The 12,360-nt window shown below is 32.5% G+C and overlaps 1 protein-coding gene across 1 annotated transcript in view; it reads left to right on the forward strand.

Moving 5' to 3' along the window:
- PAX5 (paired box 5) overlaps positions 1–12,360 on the forward strand; it is a 243,846-nt gene that overhangs the window by 27,284 nt on the left and 204,202 nt on the right. The window contains exons 2-3 of the mRNA XM_087957413.1: positions 1,065–1,230; positions 7,274–7,471. Of these exons, the coding sequence (XP_087813539.1) occupies positions 1,065–1,230; positions 7,274–7,471 (364 nt within the window). The remainder of the gene's footprint in view (positions 1–1,064; positions 1,231–7,273; positions 7,472–12,360) is intronic.

A 12,360-nucleotide genomic window follows, 5' to 3' on the forward strand; every position in this document is an offset into this window, starting at 1 on the left:
GCTAGATTTTTATTTAATGCAGAGTTAGTAGATTGTGTTCAGTTCAAGCCTTCTGTAAATAGAGAAATTACTTTATTCAATATTGCCAATAATGTTGGCTCTTGCAATTATTTGTGTTCAACATTGCTACTTCTTTATCATAGTTTGTCTGATGAACAAATTTAGAGTTAATTATATTTTCTCACTATTCCATGGCACTGTATTTCATGCTTATTGGTTTTATCCAGTTAGCTACTATTTATCTAGTTGGAAACCACTTTATATCAGATGTTTCAATTTATTAAAAAAAATAGTGAAAATGTACATATAGGGGAAAAATAATCCTGTCTTGCTCAGCCACACAATATAGTGCCTTAATATTTTCATAGGCATTGTAAAACATGTAAATCTGAAGTTATTTCACACAGAGACACATTTATATAAGGCATTAATAACTGAGCTATGATATTGAAAGAAAAACAGATTACTTTTGGAAGTCCCATCAATGGAGCCACCTTTCTAAATTTGGCCCTATTTCCTCCAGAGATGACCATGGCTTGGCTTTATTTACCATCAAAGTTAGACCGGCACATTTACTGTAAACATATTTACATGTAAGTAAATCTGATTGAATTTAATGGTATTAAAACAAGCATGCTAAGAATTTTAGCTTCAGATTTACACCTTAAATTTGATAGCTATCATTCGTAATTTTTTGGTGCCAGATGAGTTGCGGGCTGGCCTAAAAATAACTTTTGAGAGATTTATTTTTCCAAATTGGAGGCCTGAATCTCATGCCACATAATCCTGGATAATTATTGAAGTAATTAGAGTTACACAAGTGTAAAATTGCTATCAGTGTCAAATTAGGTTTTAGTAAATAACATTGTTCATCGTCCTCTGAGCAAATAAACCATAACCAGCATTTCAGAAATGCCCAAACTCTTATGAAGAAGTTATTCAGTGCTTAATGGTAGACAGGAAGCCATAGCTACAGGAAGCCTTTTAAAGCATTTTCTAAACAGTCACAAAGATGTATTTTTTTCTCTGCTTGTTTTTTGTTTATTTCCCCCCATATCTTTCAGGACATGGAGGAGTGAATCAATTAGGGGGTGTTTTTGTGAATGGTCGGCCGCTGCCTGACGTTGTTCGCCAAAGGATTGTGGAACTAGCCCATCAAGGTGTCCGACCTTGCGACATCTCCAGGCAATTGCGAGTCAGCCATGGCTGCGTCAGCAAAATTCTTGGCAGGTAAAAGCAGATCAAAGTGAATCAGACCAATTCTAAAAAGAATAATAATAATGCATGCTGTTTGTGTGTTGGAGTTATTCTAAGAAGCAGTTCAGCTAGCAGAAAGGTGACTAAGCCAATAATAAGAATAGTTGAAGAATGTGGCTGGAAAATGCTTTATAGTTATATTCTTGATTACGGTAACATGTATCATAAGCTTCCTACTGAACCTCTGAACTCACCTGAAAAATGGCAGGAAATTACTGCTAAGTGAAAGGAAATTTGTTTTCTTTCTGCAATCCAATCCATGCTAATTTAGCAATAATTCTACTGGCTTCTTTGAGACCACTTTCAAGTAAATGAACTGAAGTCCATGAACTTCTGGCTTTAATATTTAAATGTACATTTGACTGAGGTTTTAAACTGCAGTACAAATCATTTTCTTGGCTATAAGACTTACCGAACAAAACAATTGTGAGAAGTCAAGCCCTGGTTTTGCCTATTAAATGGATAGTTTAGAATTCCTTTTTGTAATTATATATATAAAAATGAATATTTTATTTTGCAATGGAATTAAATTGGAAATAAGGACAAATTGCATATACAAATAATGCAATAGTATTAATGATACTTCAATTTTGTTGTTCTGATCTAAGCAATGCAACAACATAACATTTATTTAAAAAAAGCAAAGAGAACAATTTCCAATAATATAAATGTAGATTGAGAAATGGTATGTCTGAGACAGCATCATGATTTTGAACATCAATATAATGCTTCAATGAGTTTTTTCTTGATTTAATAAGATTTTTTATGCTTTTATGTTTTGTTTTATGTGTATCTATGTATTGTTTGTCTTGAAAATAAAACTTGTTTTTTTTTTTTAAAAAAAAAATAAGATTGGACATACACATTAAATTTGTATAAGGGAAAAATAAATTAGAACTAATTAGTTAATTGTTCTCACCAAAGGTAGTTTGTAGATGTACCACACTGATTTCCATTACATTAGCAATATTTTTGCCTAAATAAAAATCTTTCATCCTAAAATTTGTCAGTGTTTTAGGTATTATGGATATCGATGTATTGTTTCCCCTCACCTGAATAGATAAGTTTTTACATTTGCAAAAGTTAGAAAAAGTCAATATTTGATCACCTATGTAACAATCTTGCCTGAATCTACTTGGAACAATGACAAAAATGAACATAATAGATTTTATTAAATTTTATTACATATGTACAAGACAAAACTGTTATTTTTTATATACTTTCCCCACATGACATTTTTTAAATCACTTCTATTACTTCTTCTTTACTAGCTAGCCATAGTACATAGGTGTGAAGGTCTGGACCTAGTACTGAAAACCAAAAGTACAATTTCTAATGAACTCGAGCAGAACTTTTATTTTAAATACTTTGCTAAAAATTATAATTCATTAAAAATGTATTCTTTAATCTAATTCTTTAATTGTGGGAGCAAAGCTTTCCCACTGATATTAAAGCATGATGTTTAACACATTAAATATAGCTATGAATCTGATTTATCTCTATACTTTGTGTTGACTGTCAATCAACAGAAGACATACAGAAGGTCAACAAATATAAAAAAATTGATCTTTTTTCTTTGCAATTATTTGATATAAGTATAAATCAGAGAATGAAATACAGTTGGTTTAGGTTTATATACAGAGAAATATAACTTCATATGTGCAGGTGTGGGTGTATTCTAATATTGAATTCCAAAAGATAATTTATTCTGGAAATATTCTGATTTTAGCAGGACTGCTTTTCGATAAATAGCCTTAAGACTGAAGTGTTAAAAGTTGTAATGCAATGTATATTTCTTAAAAAAGGCAAGCTGGTAAATACAAGGAAAATAAAAGTCAGCACTAATATACAATTATACGTTTTCATATATTTTATTTTTTATATTAGACCAGAACATTAATATTTCTGGAATGTTAAGTCCTATTTCTTAATGGCAGCAGTTGGTTTTGTGGTATCCTGTTTTATTTTTCCTTCTTCAATTCTCTCGGAAGGCTAAATAATCATTTTTATTAGTATCAATGACTGAAACAAATAAACAGGTCAGAAAGAACATGTAATTGTTTTAACGTTTCAGAATGGATTTGTCTTTAGAGGTATTTGCACTATTATGGAATTAAGAATCAAGTTCTGGAGCTTTGTCACTTAAGTTGTCAACAATAAATTGAAATTTCATAGCTCATTATTTTCATAAGTAATAATTACAATTCATAAAATGTCAGTGTAATTGGAGAACACTCTTTCCTTCTCTGTGTGTGCATCTTAAACAAAAAAAAAAAAGAGAAGTCAGTTATATATGAAGTTTCATTCCATTTTGGGAACCAGTATTTCTTAATTTACAACTTTTAAGTTCAACCATGGGGCAAAAGTAATAGTTGGAAATATAACTATATAACAATAATTTGATAGGAGTTATGAATCTGTGGCCAATAGTGCTTGAGAATATTATTACTGAAGGTATGTGTAAGTGGACAGCATGATGAATTCCAGAAGTAACCACAACCTGAATGTGAGTCTTTTCCTGTCAGTCCAGGATTGGAAAGATATAGCTTTCTTCAACTGTATATTAATTTGTAAAATAATTCAGTTTGTATTGTTGTGTTTGGTCATGACACAAAGTAAATATTAGTCATTACTTTCTCCAGGGAAAAACTGGGGTGATAACATTAGGATAAAAAAATCAAATCCCCGGACGTAGTATCACCATAACAGAATGGGAAAAGGTCTGGGGTAGAAATAATAAAATTACAAAATCGGTAGCATACAAAGAAAATGCCTATAAAATGTTTTATAGATGGCACCTTCCTCCTTCGAGATTAGCGAAGATGCACCCCAATATGAGTCCGAATTGCTGGAAATTCAAAAAAAACCCAGGGAACTTTCTTCCATATGTGGTGGTCCTGTACAGAAGCTCAAAAATATTGGCAGAAAATTAAAAATTGGCTGGAGGAAATGACAAGAGAACAGATCGAATTCAAACCAGAGTCCTTTCTGTTAGGGATCTTTGATAAACAAATACCAAAAAAAGTGAAATATATAATAATACATATTTTGACAGCGGCCAGATTGGCTTTTGCACAATGTTGGAAACAGCCTCATGTTCCATCAGAGGAGATGATTATTCAAAAAATTTCAAGTTGTGCAGAAATAGACAAATTAACCTTGGCATTAAAAAATAAAGACAGTTCAATATACTACAACAGCTGGAACTGCTGGTACAAATGGATAGACCAAAGATAGATTTCGCACTAAAAGGCAAAAGAGGATAGGATAGAACCACAGTAGTGATATACAGATATATGTAAGGAATAAGTGTGTATATGGCATAAAATAAGGATAAAAAGGAGGTCTCACAAACTGTTGAAGATGAATTTTTTTTTAATTGTTTTCTATCTTTTTCTTTCTATTTTCTTCTTCCTTTCTTTTTCTCTCTTACATTTATGTATGTGTTGTTGGTCTGTTTTAATCAATAAAATTTATTTAAAAAAAAATCAAATCCCAATGATCATTTACTTTTTTTTTTTTAATGCAAGGCATTTTTTACTGACTGATCTCAAATCAGGTCCAAACTGTCTTTCTTTCAGTAGTGTAACAGCAATGGTTTAAATAGGGCCATAGCCTGCTATTGAGCTCATTAAAGCAGCCGATTTAAGGGTAAATGTCAAGTATCACAAAGAGGGCCAATTGTTATTAATCTGCTATTATTGTATTTTTACTGGTTGTATTGGGGAGAAATGTTTTCTACCTCATACTGACAGTGCAATTTGACTGACTTTGGATATGATATACTTTGTTTTCCTGCATGGGTGATGCTACTTGCCGTATCCCCAGGCAACAAAATGTCAGACCAGTTAAAATGCATTACGTCTCTTGCTACTGCCACACTTTCTTTTAGCCAGCCATTTTTCTCACTTTTAGCACCCTAACAGTGAGAATATAGTTTAATAATTCTGAGGTGCTTTAAAAAGTAATGTCTAATCATTCTAAAATGGTACCTAGCTCTTAAATATTGGTATCAATTGCTTCCAGAATTTTCATAGTGAAAATTGAGATGCAACAATAAGTTATTAATCAGCAAAGCCTAAGGCAGGAAATTAAGCATTATATACTGCAAAAGTTCCATTTCATAAATTGGGAGTGACATGAAAAATGCCTGCATTAAATCTGATTGATTTCTATTGGGTTTGAAGAGAATACATTGGTTTAAAATGAACTTTTTTTTAGTTTAACTAGATTAAAGTCAGATAATGTGATCAAAGCAGGAAAATTATTCTGTAAAGCATCTAAATGTTCTTATTTCTTATTCAAGCACTGCCTTGAGTCTCTTGACAATTGAGTGGCTCTAAAAATTGATTAATTGAATTAATAAATGAATAATTGTTGTTAGGTATAAACACATTGTTAATTATTGTGTGATAATTATTGCATATACAAGAAAGTCACAATTAAATTTTGACCAGAGGGGTTATTTTATTTTATTTATTATTCTATTTCTGTACCATCCTTCCTGCCAGAGGATCTCAGTGCAATTCACAAAAATATTATGCAAACAGGATTAAATGAATCCATCATAATAAAACCCACAATACTGGTTTAATTATGAGATTTTGAAACCATTTAATCTTGTGATTCTTGGCAATTTACAGAAATAAAAATATCCATACCATAATAATATAAACTAAAATAATAAAAGCATAAAAATCGATTTAAATTAAAACAGTTTTTGAATTACACTTAACATTTTAATGAAGCACTTTTAATTAATTATTTGAAAGCCCTCTGGAGGAGAGCCATTTTTACCAACTTTTGGAAGACTAACAAAAGGTTGGCAGGTCAAATCTCCTATTTCAGAAAACAGGAGCCTTCAATGGAAAAGTGTTTTTTCTAACAATAAATACAATAAATAAAGTTCATTAAGAAAAACAAAGTAGTAGTTAACCCAGAAGAAGACCGGCTCTCAATAAGTTGTCACCCAGGAATGTAAAGGTGAAAAAGAGTCACTAGATTCATTTTCTGAAAGAAGATAGAACAAGGATAATCTGAGCAGAATTTGGGAGAAAATTCCATAATTGGGGCTCTGCCACTCAGAATGCAAAGGTTTAAACATAATTTTCATCAATAAACAGCTTGTGCAAACTGAAACTGAACAGCAGGTCACTTCTTTAAAAAGCTAGCAGGCATACTGGATGGGAATTTTTCCTTAGGATTCTGCACAAACCTTACAGTTTTGGGATAATTGTTCCCAAAAAGATGAGCTCCAGATACATTGGATTTCAACCACACAATTCCCAGTGTGTAGGCCAAACTGAATGGGGATTAAATAAAATTTATTTGCAGGGAACCACTCAGGAAAGACTGCAATTGAATTTAACTTCAGTATCCTGCTTAACAATTTATTAGGTCCGAAATAAAGACTACCCCCCAAAAAGGGATTTATCTCTAATAATAAATACAGAAATGCATTAACAAAATGCATACAGAAGTTCAGTCATGACAAGGTAATCTTGGACTTACAATAGTTCATTTAATGACTGTTCAAATTTACAACGGGTTTGAAAAAAATGGGACCGTTGGAGTACCCCATGCATTCTTTTCATGATGCTATTTTAACATTTTATGCCTGTGTCATGTCTTTGACAATTTCCTATAAATACGGCAGTGTCAAAATACTGGTTTGATTTAATTTTGTTATAGATTAATAATACAGATTTTGAGATAATTTTAAATTCAAGCATGACATATTAACTTATTTTTTTGCTGGCAAAAAAAGCATGCAACATCATTGCAGTTACCCCCCTTAAATTATCTATGTAAAATCTAAGAAAAGAAATGAATGTATTATTAATATCAGTGATGCAATACAGTAAAGATATGTTAATATATTGCTATTGAAAAATGTGAGAACCTAATTTGTGCCATTCTTAAATTCTTATCCTTTATTGGAGGTGGGAGGTGGGCTTAAAATGCATTAAAATACTTTCTAAACCTAAGCTTTCCTTTTCTGCCTTTCACCCTCTAGGTATTACGAGACTGGAAGCATTAAGCCTGGAGTTATTGGAGGTTCAAAGCCAAAGGTTGCCACACCCAAAGTAGTAGAAAAAATTGCAGAATATAAACGCCAAAATCCCACCATGTTTGCTTGGGAGATCAGGGACAGACTTTTAGCAGAAAGAGTGTGCGATAATGACACAGTGCCCAGCGTTAGTTCAATTAACAGGTAAGCTTCTTTTAGACTGCATAGAAGGGATGCTTTTGGCAGTGTTTGTTATTATCTGAAAATGACACAGGATTATTTTGGCTATTTGCATGGCTGTTTTTCCCCCCTAGATGCAAAATCCATATGTACCAGTCAGTTTAGTTTTCATCTAAGTTTGCTTCACTGAGCCAAATAGAAACAATCTCTAATATGGGTTGGTATAGCAGTGGTAGAAATAATACACACTTATACGCACATATATAAGATTAACAAAAGTATTATAACATTTCTCCTAGATTCCAGATTTGCTTTTTTTATTTTTGGTGCTCCTATACACTGACACATTGACATTTGAATTCTCAGGAGAAGATGGCAGTATTAATTTGCCATATAATGAAATTTGTTCAAAATTAGTACAATTAAGAAATGAGCAACAAATAAGCTAGGCTAGGGGAAAGATCAGATATTGTAGATTTTCCTGCATCTTTATTACCACTGTATTGAAAGAAACTCAATAGTTTATCTGACAATTCAAACAAAAGTGGAGAATCTAGGCTGGAACTGGTAGGTTCAATTTCTTGACTGGTGTAATGAATCTATGAAGTTTATTATTATTTAGCTAGCATATGATGAGTACATGACAGAATCTATCAGATTTTAGGTTAATTTTGCTAAATAGTTCACAATTCTAATATAAAACATGCTGTAAAAATAGAACTTTGAATTTTGGAGGTTTGGTGATTTGAACTTCTATGGTGCCCAAAACAGTTATGCTTACAAATATGTATACTTCTTGCTTTTTCAGGGAGAGTTAGTCATTGATTTTATTATGTATTTATTAAACAAATTTATATAACCACCCAACTTACATGTAAGTGGCTTACAACATTAAAATACCCATCCTATCATACTAGTGCCTACAATAGGAATTCATCACATCCCAGATACATGTTTCATAAGAGTTAAAATATCATTTGGATATGATTCATCCACCATCTATTTATTCCCTGTTAATTCTATTTAAATTCACATTTTGATCAAAAGTAGATTACTGCAAATTTGTTATCTGGTGTGCTTGTTGTATTAATTACTGAAGCATTAACACCATTAAGCAAAGTGTTCTATACCAGTATTAAGATTTGCAGCACAATTCAAGTTTGAATTCCCATTCTGATAGGAATTCAAGATAGTTTTGCTAGCCTTTATTCCGATTTGATAGTACATCTCAAAATTTCCTGAGATATTGTAGGTAGTTCTGAGTTGTTATAAAGTCAAACTTACTTATATATTCAATTATATGTATTTGTTCAATTTATATGGCTATCCATCTCAAAGAAATGATTCTGGCTGGCTAATAACATTTAAAAAAAAAGCAAAATGACAACAGAAACTACAAAATAGACAACTGGCAGCTGAGATTTTTTTTTCTTAGAAAAATATCAATACAGGTATAATACAAATATTTCAACAAATCTAATTTATAGACTCCAACCCTAAATCCAGGAACACAGACCTTGCAAAAGGAAAACATATAAGTATAATAGAAATTTCTATGTTTATCCTGGTTGCTTTTATTATGACCAGAAGTAAAACCTTAATCTGATTCCAAAGAATCTTTTAAATACCATGTTCATCATGCAGACCTTTTAGGCATGCTCTCTGAGGTTTGCTGCTTCAGAGAATATATTTGATTTAAAATTAAATAAAATTGTTTGGTAAATCAAAGACATACATAATGTATAAGCGTTACATATTTACATATAAAACAACAGTAGCATTAAAGGATTTTGTCATGATTTAGCTTTGATTGTAGAAAGGTGCCCTGGAATGTTCTAGAAATGAATATATCGTAGCTGTTTGCAACTATTTAGACTGCTGCAGAGACCAGCAACCTGGTCCTAGGAAAAGATGCAGGTGCTCAGGTTGTCACAAGTGTGTTCAAAGCCCCTTTCCAGATTTTTCTGAGTCACAGTATAGCCCTAATAATTTCTATTAATCTCATGTTTATATTTTCAATGTAACTAATAATAAAATTCCATTTGTTCAACCTGAAATAAAGCTTTACATATTGTGTTACATTTCTATTTAAGGATTCAAACATTTTTGGAATGCCACAAAATATTTAGCATTTTAATAGTAAAATATTAACAATCACCAGAGACTAGGAAAAATGTTCAGTATACAAAAATGAAGAATGTTAGTTTTTCAGTGGATTGTCAAATTGTATTTAAATAACTAAATATTTTGCAGTTGAATTACATAGCTTCATGTATATTTATAACATGAAGAACATTGGCTTAAATTTTGATTAAAATTAAGAAGGCTACCTGCAACTTAGCATATTTCATTAATTTAAATGGAAAATATGTGCTACCAGCTTTTTTGCAAGGGGAATGATTGTTTGAAGTGCTATTAAAACATTAAAGTTTATTTCTTTTCTAAATGAAGTGAAAGCGCAATAATTAATCACAGTGGCTAAAATAGAAATTCTAGCACTTTTGATGAATTTTGAATCAGTTATTAGTTTTACTTTCTTTTCTTCTACAAATATTATAGGATTGTGGACCAAATAGTTGCCAGTGACCAGCTACATAAATGGATAACATTCTTGCAATCACACCTGCATATAATTATTTAAGAAATTTTATATCACCTAATCAAATAATGTAAGATATATTGGGTGAGACTGAAAAGTAAACTAATAGCTTGACCTACAATCTAATTAAAAATGTTCATGAGCCAAAGCTAGCTTAGTCATATTAATATCAATATGATGTAATTAAAATATTCAACTATTCAAATATTCTTGGCCTTTGATTAAGTTACCTCAGCTTGTGTTATCTTAAAATAACATTTATGTTTTACACTCACTACAAATCAAGGACCTAGCTCTGTATTCAGCAATACCACTTTATGCCAGTTTTATGAAGGCTGGATTTGAATGCAGAATATAACTACAGAGAATTTTTTGCTGACTACAATGTGACTAATTTTAAAGAAATCATATATGATTTTCGTTGTTACCTGGCCTTTATGGGAGCCATTCACCAAAAACAGTTTAAGCAACAAATACATTCTCTTGTGTATAAAGATCTCATACTGATTTATCTTAATTTTAATTTACACCAGGTGCTTTAAGTAATTGATGTTTATATTCTTCTCCTTCAGTACTCCTTTTTTCTTTTATAGAATAAACCTATCTTATCCCCAGAAACTGAGTTCAATTTGAAGATGTCTTTATTTTTGAATTAGAGAAATCCCTGCCCCAAATATTTTGTAATCTAAAACTTGGTCATGTCGAGAGAAAAAAAGTGATAGGCACTGAATGGGGAGTCTAAAACAACAAGATAATGAAAAAAAGATAAATATTTATTCTTTTTATAGACACATGGTTTTATTACAAATCGATGCATACAAATTGATAGTTATGGTTGCTGTATGATCCAGGCAAATTATAGAACTTGATCTGCTTAGCTTGCGCAATGGACTTTGTTCCAGACATGTTATCTGGACCCTCCTCCTCCTCCTCCTCATTTTGGTTTCTCACATGATCAGCCAGATGTTCAGACTGGTTTTTGGCATTTTTGTCCATCTATTGATTTTGTCCCAAGGATTTGGGATAGGCAGATGTGAATGTTTGATGGGTGTTAAAGATATTGTTGGAGGATGGTTTTTGGAGTAAAGCTGCCTTTTACAATTGACTGGTGGTGATTTTGTCACTGCCGATGTTGTTTGAGTGTGGCTTCAGTTGTTTTGGAATTGCACCCACAACCCCTATTACTATTGGTACTACCTCTGTTTTCTTTTGCTGCAATTGTTGTGTTTTTATTTGCAGGACTTGTATCTTGTTATATTCTCCAGTTCCTTCTCTTCTCTTCTGCTGTCTCCAGATACTGCCACATCCACTATTCAGACTTTTTTGGGGGGGCTTTCTTATTATTTTTCTTACTGATTATTTACTAAACTTAAATTCCATCTCACCTAGAGGCAATTCGAGAGGCGACTCTGGCAGCTTACAATCAATTAAAAACAATAAGATAAAATATTTAAAACATTAAAACAATAAATATTAACACTAAAGTTGAGTTAAAATTAATAAAGATGGGAGGAAAGGGAGCAAGAATGACACAGAGGAAAGGTAGAGTGTTATCTTAGTCCATTAATCACCTCTAGAATGATACAACCTCATCGGCACCCCAGACCAGTTGGCAGATCCAGGTCTTTGGTTCCTTTTGGAAGGCCAAAAGCTGTGAATCTTACCTCAGGGGCATGATGTTTTCAGAGGGAGGGAGTCACAGCAGAAAAACTTTTCTTGGACCCTGCCCACTAAAATTCCTTGACTCATGGAATCTGCAGTATGACCTGTCTGTTAGCACAGGTGGGGACAGCCAGTCGCACAGTAGGTGAGACGGCACCTCAGATAACCTGGACCCATGCCATGAAAGACTTTAAAGATAAGAACCAACACCTTGAATTGGATTGGGAAGCAAACTGGCAACCAGTGTAATATCGGCCACCCTAGGGGACCCAAGAACTGTCTGCATGGCTTCATTTTGCGTTGTAGCTTCCAAATATTCTTCAAGGGTAGCCCCTTGTACAGTGCCTTGCTATAGTCCAAGGATGAGATGATCAAGATTTGTGTAACTGATCGCAACTCAGGAAAGAAGCAATTGGTACCCCAGATGAACTGGCACAAAAACTGTCCTGGCCATGACTGCCACCTGCTCTTTGAGCAGGAGTACAAGTCCAGGTTGAGTACCAGGTCTGTCTGGGACAGTGCAATCCCATCCAGAACTAGGTGCAAGGAACAAATGACATCACATGCATGTTTGCAAATTATATAGTGTAAATACTGTAAACAGTTGAATGATATATCTTTAAATATCAGAGTCTGGGAACCAGGTATATGA

The sequence above is a fragment of the Notechis scutatus genome, chromosome 2 (assembly GCF_049901735.1).
Source record: "Notechis scutatus isolate UNSWTSFEM ecotype Mainland chromosome 2, rNotScu1.2, whole genome shotgun sequence".
NCBI lineage: Eukaryota > Metazoa > Chordata > Lepidosauria > Squamata > Elapidae > Notechis > Notechis scutatus.